Below are 15908 nucleotides of genomic sequence, written 5' to 3' on the forward strand. Positions count from 1 at the left end.
TCCCACTCTGTATTTAGGCCACTTGTTACGGTTTCTTCCTGCACTACCTAACTTGTTAAACTGTACCTTTTTGCAATTTCACAGTTTGTACCTCTACCATGAGGAATTGGCACCTCCACCTGGAGCAGAGCGCTAATGCAACTTACTTTGCTGCTTGATAGCACTTTGAAAGATTTTGATAATGGAGAAAGTAAAACTGTAAACACTTACCAAATCCATGCCCCGCTGTTAACACTGAATAAGATTTGGTTGCATTGGTTTAGCAAGGCAGATATTTGGAAGGAATCTTGGTGTAACTTAAAATATTTGAAAACTGCCTTTTAATGCACTTGCATATCTGTTTATTCTGGAAAATTGTTTTAATACCAGGGCCTGCTGAGTTGCATTCTCTTGTGGAGATTTTTTTTTAATCTCCTAAATTGTATAAAAGTTGTACTGCATCTTAGTTTACTGGATAAATTTAAAACACAGTATTGTAGAAAGCGAATACAAAGCTATCCTATGCCTTCAAATAGTAGAGCAAATGGAAAATATACAAGTAAATTCTGTTGAACCACCTGTGTAGTCTTTCTAGTTCAAACAGCTATTTGAATAACCCCAGGAGTTTCTTGTCCTATTCTTACCAGCTTAATAAGCTAGTAGCTGCTTCTCTTTTGGAAGACTGTAGGGTGGCAGTATGTGCAGCTTCTATTTATTAAGCAACGTTTAACACTGGAAGGATAAGTGGTGATGTTTCCCTTTAAAAGTTATTATTTGGCAAATTTTGGAGTAAGTGTGTGATCTTAGGAAGATTTTCATACAAATGAGGAGTCCACTCACTGGAATTAAAGGCCAAAAAAAAGAAGATGCTTACAGGTACTTTTTGGTACATTTGTGATACTTTCATATTCAGCTCTGAGATAAATTGTAGTTCTTGTAGACTTTACTCCAGTGACTGACTCTTAAATATACAATAAGTATGAGAATTTCCCCTCTTCATTAAATGCTATTTGGTTACTGTTTCAAAATATATTTTTACCCTAACCTGTTTTCCTTTTCCCATCTAAAATGGAAACATTTCAAGTGTTGATAATTATTAAAGGGTTACATCTCACTTTATAGGGGGTCTGTGAGCTCCAAGTCCTAAATTCAACACATACATAAAACTCCTACCATGAAACTCAGCAATTCCCAGTAGAGAAAATTCTTAGAAATATTCCTCTCCCAATTACTCCTCAGGTTTTTTTCTTCAGCCTTGGAACATAATTCCTATTTCTTTGGTTGAGTACTAAATGTAAACCTATTTATAAGGTTATATCATACAAAAACTTTTAAACTAGGTAAATCTTATAAATGTATGACAGGAGGCTAGAACTAATTTATTTTGGTATGAAGTTGGATTCATGCTGAAGTTTAAATGCATTTATGAAGCATTTTCCTTTCTAACAGTACTTTTTTTTTTTTCTTTTCTTTTTTTTTTTTTTTTAGGGGCGAGCACAAGTGGGAGAGGGGCAGATAGAGGGACAGAGGATGGGAAGTGGGCTCTGTGCAGACAGGCTGACAGTGGGGTGCCCAGTGTGGGGCTTGAACTTAAAACCTGCGATCATGACCTGAGCTGAAGTCAGATGCTCAACTGACTGAGCCACCCAGGTGCCCCTGTACCAGTACTTCTGACATGGGATGCTCTATGTGCATGGCACTATTCAAAACACTTCAACATACAATATTTCAGACTCACAGTAATCCTGTGAGGGTGGCTAACCATTATGTTACAGATGAGGAAACTGGGTACACAGAGATTAAGTGACTGGGTCTAGGTCAGCCAACTAGCAAGTGAAAGAGCTGGGATTTGTACCTGGCCAGTCTGGTCATTTTACTGCCCCTTAGGAGATATTAAGGGACTGAGTTCTGTCTTAGAAAATCTATAATACTTTAATTGATTTAGAATTATGTACAGCTTTATATCCAGTGAAGAAGTTTTCTTGACCATTATTTTCTATACCCCCCCCTTTTTTGTTTTTTTTGTAAACAAGTCAAGTCTGGATATAGGAATACTTTCTGGTCTCTGATATAAAAGACTGTGACTTAACAATAGAGCACATTTCCCCCTCCCTGGCTCCCCAATAAAAAAGTTCCATGAATAACTTCTGAAACTGATCTAAAAATGCTTACTCCTGTAGAAGATACTGGAGAAGAAATCTATTTAAGTTGCCTTATTTAGTTAACAGTATTTTGTGCTCAGTAAACGAAGTACCTGTCTACTTAATTTATTCACTTAGCACTCTTACGGAAAAGAACCCCCTGGGGCTTATATAACACAGTTAAGAGTTTTAACTAAGGTATTTGGATCTCTCAATTTTCCCAGGTTCTAAAAGATAGGGATCAACTTTTTAGGTCTTGGTGGTATTTATTACAATTCCTTTCTATTGCATTTAGCAATGCACAGTCCCAAAGGAATCTCAGTTATGTGAGGATTATTATGTAAATTAAAGTCAGTGGTTGCAAAGCTATTAAAGGTAAATGAAATTGTCCATAGGGCAAGAGCCTTGTGCCAAGACAGTAGCCCTGTTATTTCAGTTCCCATCTAGTTAGGAAAAAACTGAGCTGTGGTCAGTTAAGAGTAAGGATTAGTTACCTTTAATTATTCAAGTATATGACACATTATAGGAGAGATTTTAGAAGCAAAGTTTCTATTGAGTTGTCTTTTTTTCTGTCCTTTGAAAAAGAGTGTACAACTGCGTGTGCCATTCCTCTTTGAGTAATTTTTCCACCTCCCCTGTCCCCTAACTGCATTGGTTTGAAACAGTTTTGTTAATAATGTCTTGAGGTTTGTACATTTCCTGTCATAGCCTGGGCTAGGGCTTTTTTAAGGTGGGCCAGAAAGACAAATGAGCTGTGCCTTTTGCAAACCTTTTTGGGTTTATGACTCATGTCAAGCTTAACATCAGCTCCTTGCTGGTTGAAATCAAGAACCCTGGAAGGAAGGGCTTCAAGCTTCCTCTTTGGCCTATGGAGGATTCAGACTTGAGTAAAAAGCCCAAATGGACTGATTTTCAGGAACTGCCATTGATTTGAGTGGTAAAGACTGACCACATGATGCTTTTATCTCAGTGACTTGTGGAAGAATGTGTTTGAGAAGACTAGTGTGTACTCTGCTGAGAGAAAGCAAATAACCTTCCAGCTGCTTAGGTCTTTATACGGTGATGGTCTTGGTTATAAGTACGATGCTTCTGCAGGCTTTCGTGGAGAAGATAGCTATCTAAACTCTTACCTGAAAGAGTGGGATCCTTAAAGTGCCACTGGGTTGAGTACTTGTCTAGAGGTAATCAGAGCCTATCTCTGAAAGGATCTCCTCAGCTTCCATCAACCTGTACCATTTAGTTGTCGTTCTTCCTGGAATGTAGGATGGATTCTGTGGTGTCTTGAAGGCTGCCAAAATGCAAACATAAGAGTACTTCAGGCAGACCTCTTAATGCTGCTTCCTGTCTGAAGCCCAAAGTATAAGATGCCCTTTCCTTTCCCCCTTTACAAAAAAGGCTTTTTGACAAGAATAGCATAGCCCACCAAATGAATTGGACTATTCCCTCCTGAATAGGAGAATGTCAAATGCAGAGAGATTTGCAGCTCTTTGCCCTCTGTTCAAAGTCATTTTACAAAACCGAGTTGGGAATTTTTTATGTTACTATGGTGGTGCGAGAACAGAGACCACAAAAACTGGAAACTTGTCCTGATAACATCCTGGACAGAGAATAGGAAAAAAATCTAGAGATTTCAGACCATGTCCTCAACTTTGGCAAAGGCTTGGAATATTTCCTCCAAAAAAAGCTGGATTAATAATCCTGCTGTGTTTTGGTTAGAGAACTGTACCTGCACAAGCACAGAAAGCTGTGGTTTCAGGTGGAGACTCCCTGGAACTACAGCTGGGAGGTTGCCTTTAGAATGAGGACTGTCAATCCCAGAGGTGGGCACAAAGGATCTTTGGCAAGCCAGAAAGATCAGCGAGAGCATTACCGAGGCCTGATGACGTTGAGGTGGATCACCCATTTTTTCAGAGAGAGAGTTCCTCTCTGGCTTTTGTTAGCCCTTACACATCAATTAGTTGATACGCTGCAGATTCTTTTGCACACAGCAGCTTGAGAACACAATTACCATGGCACCCTCTCAAGACCAAGTATGAGGGATCAGGCTATAAGAGCAGCAGTACAAGTACAGTTCCAAAGACTGGAATGTAAATCAAATACTAGGAACTCCTTCCCAGACAGCCTCTGGCAGTACATGCACAGGCCTGGGCAGGAGGCCTAGAACAGCAGAGGACCTCCAGGTTCCAAGCTCCAGATCCTCTGGAGACCCTGATTAGCAGGTTTCTGGGCTTTGTTACAAAAGTAGAACGTAATCATAAATAATTTGGTAAACACAAAGGTGGAAGGAAGCATGAGTCACTGTCTCACCACCTGTGAGGTTGAAAACAGCTGGTTCAAGGGGAAGTGGGCCTGTGGGTGGTGGTCCAAGCCCAATGGTTTGTCAGGCGGGACTCATAATTCACACCAAGTGATAAGGGAACTCAGTTTACAGGTGAGACTCTGGGGATGCAGCCAGTGCCAGAGCAAAGGCCATGTTCATGGAGAAAAGAACACGCCCAGACTTTGCCTGGCATTTGATTAGGGTTGCATGGTTCAGTGCCTGCTGCCTTTGAGTTTGTCAGCATTGCTACTGAGTACCTACTGGATACCAAGTCACATCTTTGGCCCTACTCTACAACTTAAACTGATGTGTTCTGCCCTTCTACAGCCCTGGGGAAGGAGTCTGATCTTGTGGGGCCATTGTGGGTGCTCATTTTTCTTTTGTTAGAAAGTTAGTTGAAACACTTCATATTTTCACAGCTTGGCCTCAGGAGAGTGGGGTAGGAATAAAGCAGGGAGAGCTCACTAAATGCCAGGGACTTAAAAGACAAATTTTGCCACTGAATCCTCCAATCAAGATCAAAGCAAGAATCATCCCCCACTTCGCGGACCCCTACACTGAGGACTGAAAACAAGAAAGGAATTACCTACCAGGTCACAAGTTGAATTGAGTACTTTTTTTTTAAATGTTTATTTTGAGGGAGAGAGCAAGCAGCAGAGGGACACAGAGAGGGAGAGACAATCCTAAGCAGGTCCAGCACTCTGCTGTCAGCATGGAGCCCATACCGGGCTCCATCCCACAAACCACAAGCTCATGACCTAAGCCGAAATCAAGAGCTGGGTACTCAATTGACTGAGCCACCTAGGCAGGCAGCCCTCAATTAAATATTAATACAAGAAAATGTCAAAGGGAAAGGATGCAGCAGAGATCCTTTGGTGCTAGCAGTCACAGCAAAGCGAGGGCTTTAGTCAGTAGGCCCAAACAGTTTAGGGTTGATTTTACTGTTAATTGCCCTTTAGCTAAAACGGGATGACCAAGACCTGCCTTCACATACCCTAACAGCCTTTCTCCCAGGCAAATAGGTCAGGGAGCCACAGTCAAGGATAGTTTGAGGTCGTTTGTCTGCTTTTCCTAGATTGGGAAAGAAGAATGGGACTTGGGCTGGGACCACCTGGGCTATTTCTAAAGAGCCACCCTTGACTGATAGCACTGTCTAGGAAAAAAGCTCTGGTTCATGTGCCCATGTTTAGGATCAGTTAAGAATTTTAGCTCCCATCTAGTGGGAGTTTAATAGTCTCAATTTTTACTTTCTTTTTTATTTTTCAAGGCAATCTGTTCAGGTAATATATTATTCCCTCCCACCTCCTCAACTAGTCCTCTTGTCTGAGGGCAAGGCTTCAGGCTGACCTCCCTCTGTGACGAACACGTACGCAAATTCTGCCCCCACTGCTGGCATTGTGAGAAAAACTAAACCAAAATGAGAAGGGCAGCCAACACACTATCCCCTCTAGGCCTGGGAGTCCGAACATGCAAGAAGCAGGGTAAACCTGGGAAAAGAAACCACCTCCTCTGGTTTGTTATTCAATTAAATAAGTTAATGGATAAAGAGGCTCTTTTGCTCACTTGCCATTTATCTATTTTAACGAAAAGCAAGCCAGGAGAGATTCTTTTTTTTCCCCAAAGAGGATATATGGATATACATGAGGGCAACGATCTTTTTAGTGTGCACTCAGTATTCGCTGAAAAGCAATTTCCATATGACCACAAACCAATTGAAGTTCTAAAACTCTTGCCTCTAAGATTTGTTTAGTGTTACTCCTATAGAATCAAAAGGTGTCCCTGAACTAGTCAATGAGTCATGACTAGATGACAGGATAACTAGTTGACAGTCTCCTTCTAGACAACAGGGTACCTCACAGAGACTTTAGAGCCGGACAGCAGGGAAACACTGAGTTATCTGACATTTAGAATAATATAAACCTCATTTCAGAGGCGACAATGTATTTTCAGTGCTGTTTACTACAAATAGCAAAGGATTAGAGGATGGGCAGTGATAATGATTCCTCCCAGTGGACTAGGTAAGCCATAGGTCCACATGGAGCCTGGAAAATCCTTGCCTCTGCCAAAGCAGAGAATTTCATCAAGTGGGCTATAGATGTAAGGAATATTGGAAAAAGCAATTTTCTGGGTAACATAAAAGGGTGTCATGGTTAACTGAGCACCTAAAACTCTACTGTTAGTACTTGCTTCTGACAAGGTCTTGAGACTTAAGTATTTGACAGAAAAGATCTTCTCTGGTTATTACCTGAAGGTAACAGTTTACCATGTCCTTCCTCTTGGTCTCATTTCATCCTCACCCCATGTTCGGAAGGAATGCATATACCAAGGCGAATACCTTACAGCGAGCTCCCGTTTCAACACTAAGAGTGGGACCTTTTACCTACACTGTGAGGACTGGTGCATTGCAAAAATTTAGATTTCTGTGCTAATGCCTATTCCAGAAAAACATACATGATGAAATTCTAAAATACTGGTTAATTTGGTAGACAAGATAGCTACAAAGGTTTTAAGGTAAGATGAGAGAAACAGAGAAAGCTTAAACTGAGGAAATAATGAGAGAAAACCCATTAGAAAATGGTTATCAGAAAATTTAATTTTGGGTAACTGGAGAATCTTGAAAAATAAACTGAAGATTGGGAGAGGGGAGCATGGAATCCGTGCACAGTTTAAGCTTGGTTTATGCAGTGGATACGTTCCTGACAGGATAGCACTATTTTACTGGGGCATTATATCTTACAGTAAAAATGGGATCCATGATGAGAAACTGGTGAAAGATGCATTTAAGTGAAGAGCTTCCCTCTGGTATTTCCCACTTCAAAATTTGGTTTTTAAGCGTCACAAATTTGTACAGGTAAGCAGAAAAGAACGAGGGTAGGCTATATTTGAGGAAGAGGCTGAGGCTCACTGAGCAGTGGTTTAGCTCTGCGACATCTTCATCTCTGCCACATCTCTCTGGTAGGGATTTCGATGCTCTCCATTTCCCAGGTAAGGCTAGGGAGAGACATGGCTGGTTCAAGGTTATATTGGAGGTCTTGACCTTACCTGGTCCACCTTAGTGACGGCTACAGATTAGAGCCAGAGCTGCATAGAGATGTGGTCCATCAAAGATGTGATGATTAGCCTTGAGTAGTGAGTCTTCCCATTTCTGTCTCCCACAGCCATCTCTCTTCTGCATTCTGGGTTTTTAATTACCTGAATTTACCAGTAGGTTAAGCTAAGAGAGGGTTCACTGTCTTTTTCACCATTATCCGAATACCAAGCTCAGTGATGAGTGAATCCTTCTGTGACTGTTATATTGCTGACCCCAAATGAAGTCCCTCTCTCAGGATTTATCCCTGGATATTGCTTCTCAGCCTTTTGGCTAAGATCAAGTATAGGATTTATGCCTGGAGGTAAGTCTTTAATTGTGGGTATTAAATAAAAAAGAGAGGGCACCTGGCTGGCTCAGCTGGTAGAGCAGGCAACTCTTCATCTCAGGGTTCTGAGTTCAAGCACTATGTTGGGTGTAGAGATTACTTAAAAATAAAACCATAAGTAAATAAAATGGAGCAGATACATTAACTAAAAGAGGGAAATTAATATGAGAATTTCAGAGCAAAAGAGCATTGCACTAAACAAGTACTTCTTCAGGGGATATGTGCAAGGCAATCCACAAGTCTACAAAACCAAAACCCTCAGGCTCCCTCCAAAAAAGAAAATGTGGGTTTTACTTAGCAGCCTAGGTGACCTTCTAGAGAGTCTATAAATCAACTGGCTGCCTGGACCTAGCTGTGGCATCTGATGTCAGTTTTAAAGGCCAGATGCCCTTTCAGAAGCTGCCTCTTCCTATAAGTTGGTAGGTACTTGAGGCCTGTGATTTGATTCTCTCTCATCTCTTAATAAAAGAAGTGTGTGTGGCAATGGCCATAAAGATGGCATAAACTTGAGAAAGAAATAAGGAAATAAAGGCTGGTCTGCCTCAGTGGGGAGAAAAACACCATAAAACAGAATCAGACTTGAAGATAGATTGTTGAAAAATCCAAATTGTAAAATTCATTACCTGTAATTATTACATCAACATAAAAAAAATAGGCATTTTTAACAAAAAGTTTGACATTCAAAAAGGAAAAATAAAAAAGGCATGATTTATAAATACATAAATATCCATGCACACTTTTAGAATGATAGCTTTTGGAAGAATGAGACCTTTTAAAACTCCAATCTAGACAAGACTATCTGTCATTCCAACTGCCTCTTGATTTTCTACAGGTTGAAATACCAGGAATCTTAAGAGAGCTGCTGTGGTCAATGTCACATTCATCCAAGCCTCCTTCCTAAGCTGATGTTGAAAATGTGATGAATCTTCTGCCTTAGCTTTGATGCTGGGGAAAAAAAAAGAAAAGGTTAGTGAGCCACGTAGTTCAGCGAATCAATTTCATTAATTAAAATACAGCAGTGATACACTATTTATGTACTACCTACATGGAAAGTACACTCAGAAATTATTTTACTACATACAGAAAACGACAAAACAATGAACCATCCATTTTGAACCTTGAGCCTAATTTTTTTGTCTTGTCACCTGTGATCTATAAATGTTCACAATTTAAAGTGATAAGAGATATACGTGAAATAAAACTTTTTTCATGGCATGCTCTGCAGTGAAGGGTTCTAAAAGCAGAATCACACAAACACTGTTCTAAATTAAAATCAGTTGATTCCAGGTAGTAATTCACAGATTTCACATTGACTAAGGATATTTAGGAGATGTGAAGGTTATGTATTTTCGGATTTCACACTATTAAAAACTGTAAATGCATGTCTTCAAATAGTGGCAAAATGAAGCAAATATATTCTTTCTGGGTGCTCTCTAGCACCTTTGATAAATTTAAACTTGGCTTTAGACAACTTTTAAGCTGGGTGTGAAGAAATCATTTTGGCTGTCACCTCGCATTCGGATTTCCTTAACATTTAGCAATGTGAGTGAATCAATCTGAGAGTCTTTTTAGTAATCAGAGTTTTCAAGGTATGACCTATTTCCTAGCTAAGCCTGTCACTCCAGTCTTTCTGAGCAATGAGAAAGCACATTTCCTCAGGAAAAGCAAAATATAAGAAGTCTTTTTCCTGTTGTAAGAATACATCACCTAAAGAAACCGTCTTTAGTCTGAAGGAAAAGAAAATCCCCTAAGAGATCTTTCAAATTTCCAAAAGGACGGTCTAAGACTACAGCAGCACAAGCCTGCCACAGCTTTGGCTGCTCCATGTATGGTCTTTGACATAAGGTGTTAGAACATAATTCACTCATCCTGAGTACCAGGTAACACTGGCCTATGGGGTCAGATAAAGCTTTTCTTGCCTTTTCTATTTCTGGTAGATAAAGGGGGAAAGGTAGCTCCACTAATCTGACAGGATGGATTTGTTTTATTATTTTTTTAAAGATCTTTTTAAATGTTTATTTTTGCGAGAGAGGAGAGGCACAAATGAGAGTGGGGGAGGGGCAGAGAGGGGAAGACAGAATCTCAAGCCGGCTCTGCATTGTCAGCACAGAGCCCGACATGGGGCTCAGACATGGGGCTCAGTTTATGTAAACTAGGAGATGGTGACCTGAGCGGAAATCAAGAGTCAGACACTTCACCAACTGAGTAACCCGGGGACCCCTGCATTTGTTTTAATGCTTACAATACTTGCTGCCTTAAAATCACATCCCCTTTCACCAAGGGAGTGCTTGTTCCATTACCTTAGAGCTTGCCAAGACTGGACATAATGCACAAAAAGAACTTCTTGAAATACAAGAACACTTGTTTTCCTACTTTGTCACATTTCATATTTAGTCACTTTCCATACTGCCATGTTCCTTCTTAGATAAAAACGTTCTCAGGAAAAATGGGCCAAGAAATTAAGTTGACAAATTCTATGAGCCGATAATTGATAGCTTCCTAGTTAATCACTCCTCTTTTCTCCTTAAGACCATGGTCTGGAAATATTAACTCTGACAGTCACACTAATGACACCTTCCTGAGTGAGCTGCTGCTCTTAAGTCTTGCTCACTAAGGGATGAAGCTGGTCAACCACAAAGGCTGCTAGTAAGTGGCCAGGGATGACTGTTAAATAACAGATTGTTTGCTCAATATATTGGTATTTGAATCAAAAGAAAAATCATACCCTCCATCTATTTGCTCTACCAATGCTCATTTCCTTTCTGGGACCAAAATAGTAAGAGCTGGACAGACCACAGAGACATATTTGCCTCAAAACTGCAGAATAGGGGCGCCTGGGAGGCTCAGTCGGTTAAGCCTCCGACTTCGGCTCAGGTCAGATCTCACGTTAGTGGGTTCAAGCCCCACGTCAGGCTCTGTGCTGGGCTCTGTGCTGACAGCTAGCTCAGAGCCTAGAGCCTGCTTCGGGTTCTGTGTCTTCCTCTCTCTCTCTGCCCCTCCCCCTCTCATGTTCTGTCTCTTTCTGTATCAAAAATAAAACATTAAAAAAAATTTTTTTTAAAGATTAAAAAAAAACTGCAGAATAACTACAAAATACTTTTAAATCTTACTTGAAAGACGTCATGTCTTAAGTTATCTTTACTGTCCAGCCTCAAGATACCAACAATTCCAGGTGATTCATTTCTATTTGCTAGCCAGCTTTAAACCCACCTAAACTCTAATTTCAGAGCTTAGATCTATTCTGGGCAGAACTACAACCGACATTTTCAGGTATATGGCTCAATATCAAGTTTTTTTTGTCTCTGGGATGGCATTACTGCTTAATGTTTGCTAGCCTCTATTAAATGCCAACACCTCAGGCAAGAGATAAAAGAACTACTACCAAGTCCCTATAACACTTTCCAGGGGCCTTCCATGGAAAAGGGACAGCCTTCAACACCACATGAGTCCATCATGGCACACACATCAGAATACTTCTCAGGATCAAAGTATCTAGAAGAGTCTTTTTTTTTTTTAAGGTTATTTATTTAGAGAGAAAGCATGAGCAAGGCAGAGTGGCAGAGAGAGAGAGGGAGACAGAGAATCCCAAGCCAACTCCGTGCTGTCAGCATGGAGCCTGACATGGGGCTCCATGAACTTGATATCATGACCTGAGCTAAAATCAAGAATCAGACACCTAACCAACTGACATTTTATTTATATGAGAATGGTTAGTCTGCGGGCAGAGCTGCTTTCAGAGATACCGGGGTCACACCTGAGGACTCTTCTCTGGATGTTGACACTATGCAATGACACTGTCGAAAATGAATATCCCAGGGCAGAGGATCCCTACATTTTTGAGGTTCAAGATCCCTTTAAATTATTAACAGCTTAGAGAGGCACCCTGACCCAACACACACACACACACACACACACACGCACACACACATTACTTCAAACTAGTCTATGGACATTCCAGTCAATTACAAAACCTCTTTAGTTTCTCCTGATCTGTGACCCAAACACTGTGAAGCATCCTTTTTGGTTTATTGGTTTTTTTTAAGTTTATTTATTTTGAGGGAGAAAAAGCAAAAGTTGGGGAGTAGCAGAGAGAGAGAGAGAGGGAGGGAAAGAGAGAATCCCAAGCAGGCTCCACACTGTCAGTGCAGAGCCCCATATGGGGCTCGAACCCATGAACCATGAGATTATGACCCAAGCCCAAGTCAGACACTTAACTGACTGAGCCACCCAAGTGCCCCTCCTTGAAGGGTTCTGATCTCTCACAGTGCAGCATGACTGGAAAGACTACGGTTACATATAAGACAGAGAAGTATAACAGAAAACTGATGTGAAAAGTCTTTAGGGAGGCCACAATACCTATTGGAAGCAAAAAGCAAGGAAGGAATCTGCCACAAGCAGTTTGGAAGTAAAAGCTCATCCTACTCCGAGTCCTGCCTTCCCCCTCCCCATGGGATGCACTCAGGCACCCAGCAACTGTCTAGCTACCCCTTGACTAAGTCCCAGGAATCTCACACTGCAGTACTGCCCATAGATTTTTTTTAAAGTATTACAGAAGACAATCCAAAAAGTCACAAACTTCCAATTCCTGACTCCCAAGTTCAGATTAAAAAGAATATTTTTTTTTAGCAAAACTATCTGAGTGGGGCATGCTGTTTTAGGCTCAAGTACTTCTAGGGAAGCTGAAATTTTGATTAGTTCCTTGATAATCACACAGAAGGTAACCTCTTTATCTGCTCTGCCTCTCAAAATAAGACTGGGGCACGCCAAGGGCTTACCTCCATTTCTGAGAATAGAACTAAAACAGGGGCTACCAGTCTTTCAGTTGGTTTGGTCAATTTTGTAAGCTTTTTCTGAGCTACTCTAGGGTAAGCCTATACTAGGTTTTGGAGATAGAAGGACTAAAACATCAGACACCATCTCTTCCCCTTAAGAAGCTTACAGTCTTCTAAAAGAGGACTGGATAAAGTGCCAGGGAAATAAACTCTGGGAAAGGGAGCAATTAATTCCACTACCTGAAAAGGCCAAGAGAAATGAGAAAAAGCATATTTGGGGGGGGATTTTGAAAAGCAACTGGGATACCCAGCTCCATCATCTGAGCTGCTTCTGCCATACTCTCCAGGGCCCCAGCACCAGGAAATAAAAGTGAAAAGGAAAGTAAGTGTCCATGAATAAATGAATGGATAATATGTGAGATATATACATCATATACATATTCTATACATATATATGTATATATGATGGAATACTACTCAGCCATAAAAACGATCTTGACATTTGCAACAACACAGGGAACCTAGGGGGTATTCTGCTAAGTGAAGTAAGTCAGACAGATGAAGACAAATGCTATATGATTTTACTTACACGTGGAATCTAAAAAAACGAATGAGCAAATAAAAAAGATTCATAGATATAGGAAACAAACTGTTGGTTACCAGATGGGGGGGTGGGCATTGAAGTGAAAGGGATTAAGAAGTACAAACTTCCAGTTATAAAATGAGTAAGTCATGAGGCTGTGATGTACAGCACAGAGAATACAGTCATTAATACTATAACAGCTTTGTGTGGTGATAGATGGTAACCAGACTTATCATGGAGATTATTTTATAAGGTACAAAAACATTATGATGTTCACCTGAAACACATAGTATATTGTATGGCAATGATACCTCAGTAACAACTTTTTAAAACTTTTTAATTAAAGGGCTTAAATCCTTGGGGAGTAAACAAGAACATTCAGAAAACAATATACTCTAACATCACCATAAAGGCAGGGTCCATTAACTCTATACTATTTCAAATGCACTTAGAAATCCTGTTTACCTTTTTCATTAATTCACTTCTGGTAGTAAATTGTGGCAGGTCGTCCACTTCAATCCCATCAGCCATTTCCATCACTTTGTCTAAAAGGTCTTTGTTGTAACTGCACAATAAAAAGTAGTAAGATAAAAACCCTGGAGGAATTACTTGTCACTGAGGACTAATAAGAAATTGTAGGTAGCGGGACTGTAAACTCTATCTCGAGTTCTGATACTACCGGGGAAAGAGACACATGTTCAACAGCAGGTTTGGAAACAGTTCTTGCCGCTTGTGGATTCAGAAGTGGCTCTAGGAATGCCAATAGAGCAGGTGTTTCAAGATTTCCAAACCAAAAAAGGATTTATAAAAATAGATGCACTGTACATCTGGCATTACATATTCATGGATACAGTATAAGGGCCAAAATTTTTTTATTTTTTAAACACATGGAATTCTGTCTAATGTAAACATTATTTGTTCATTTGTCCAATTTTCTGACATTTGCCTAATCTTAGAACCTATTAACCACAATTGCCCAGGGGCACCTAGAAAACAGAGGAAAAAAGCTTTTGGCATGGCTTCTTCAAATCCTGTTCTAATAAGCCCCAATATCTGAAAGCAAAACCAAGTGGCTACGGGTTGGAGGCGTCATGTGACCAGAGTCAGACATCCATGAGGTGCACAAAAACCAGGACTAAGCAGAGTTATCTTATTATCCTATCACAGTTTCAGGACACTAAAATAAAAGGATGTGGAGCTTTGAGATTTGATACCTTCTTCATTGAGGGGGTACAAGAGGTGCCTTATCAGGCACTTCAATAGCAGTCTCTTGAAGGCATCTGTTATTTTCATAACAGGAAAGGAAGAGAGGTAAAGGCTGGCTATTACTAAGGGTCCAGCAGACAGGGGAGTGGGAAAAAAAGCCAAAGGTTACAAATTACATCCTGCCTTAAATGGCAAAATCCACTAATCCTGTCAGAAGTCATTCGGCCCTCTCTCAGATACTTCATATGTAAATTGGAGATCTGAGTTTCTGTCTATACATGTTTGCCACGTGGGTGGAAGAAGCCAAGACAAATAAAAATATACTTGGCAAAGATGATTGTTTAATAGTAATAAAGCACGTAACAATGGTATTTTAGCGCCCACCAGAGATTGAGCTCTTGCTAGATAGCAGCCTGTGCTAGGTGCTTTTTTCTTTTTTTAAACTCTTTAATACTGCAGCCATCACAAGACGTTTTCCAAATGAGGAAACTGGGGCTCAGAGAGGTTAAATACCTTTCCGAAGGGGCTGACTAGCGTGGGAATCAGCCATAGGCCAGGCCAGAGCGCCAGGGGGTTGGGGGCGGGGTCAGCACTGGGCAGGGGGGTCAGCCTGAGGGGAGGGCTGCGGGTCTGAAGGCAGGGGACTGGGTCAGCCAGCCCGCAGGGGTCCGCACCTGCAACCCAGGAAGAGGTGGTTGGCCCACACCATGGAGAGGGACAGCAGCTGGTCCAGGCGGCCACCGCCATCGGGCGGGTCGCGGTAGTCGGGCAAGTGGCGCAGGATGAATTCCATGCGAGCCTTCCATTGCTTCTCGCTCTCCGAGTAGGAGCGGAACTGCTCCGCGAAGTCGGCCGCCTGCCGCACCCCCGAAACCAACTCCTCCACCGCGGCGGCCGCCTCGCCACCGACCATGGCGCCCTCCGCCACCGAGGGCCGCACCCGCCCGCCGCCTTCCCGACTCGCACCGCGCCACTTCCCGGCGGCTAGAGCGGCCCCAGCGGCGCGCGACTGCTGCGGACGACCGGCTTGGAGCGCCCTCGCCGGGAGCGGCGGCCTCACCGGCCCCGGCCCTCACCTCCGCAGCCCCCGGCGCCTGTCGTGCGTCCACCCAGGAGCCGCAGGGGCAGTTCTCAGTCGACCTGCGGGGAACCGGTAGGGAAACTGAGGCCCCCAAACACAGAGACGGAGTGCCCCTCTCCCATTCGGCAGCTCAGTACCAGACAGAGCTGTGCTGTGTCCTTACCTTGGGGCTTTCCCCAGCACCCAGCCCTTAAATGGATGCCCTCAGCTGTGAGGGCTTATATGTGTAGCTACTTAGGGTCTTTGGTTAATTCCCAAAGGCCTCACTCAACACCCTTTCAGGCTGTGGCCCACCTTCCTGGAGCCATCCATCCATCCATCCAATTAAATACCTTCCAGGCCCTTTGCGAGATGCTGGGGATGTAAGAGAGCAAACTCAAAGCCCTGCTTTAATGAACTTTGCTGTCTAC

General features: G+C 42.0%; 1 protein-coding gene and 1 long non-coding RNA gene across 2 annotated transcripts in view; one reads left to right on the plus strand and one right to left on the minus strand.

Annotated features, from left to right (window-relative positions):
• Positions 1 to 7012: 7012 nt before the first annotated feature.
• On the minus strand, positions 7013 to 15378 carry CDKN2AIPNL (CDKN2A interacting protein N-terminal like). Its single transcript, XM_029941928.1, has 3 exons — positions 15092 to 15378; positions 13677 to 13776; positions 7013 to 8801 (listed from the first exon to the last, which is right to left on the minus strand). Exons 1-3 carry the CDS (start codon positions 15328 to 15330, stop codon positions 8790 to 8792), a joined length of 351 nt encoding a protein of 116 aa, XP_029797788.1. The 5' UTR covers positions 15331 to 15378; the 3' UTR covers positions 7013 to 8789.
• LOC115294187 overlaps positions 15262 to 15908 on the plus strand; it is a 62057-nt gene continuing 61410 nt past the window's right edge. Inside the window, exon 1 of the long non-coding RNA XR_003909758.1 lies at positions 15262 to 15570. This is a non-coding gene — a long non-coding RNA (uncharacterized LOC115294187). The remainder of the gene's footprint in view (positions 15571 to 15908) is intronic.

Source organism: Suricata suricatta, chromosome 6, assembly GCF_006229205.1.
Source record: "Suricata suricatta isolate VVHF042 chromosome 6, meerkat_22Aug2017_6uvM2_HiC, whole genome shotgun sequence".
In the NCBI taxonomy this organism is placed as follows: Eukaryota; Metazoa; Chordata; class Mammalia; order Carnivora; family Herpestidae; genus Suricata; species Suricata suricatta.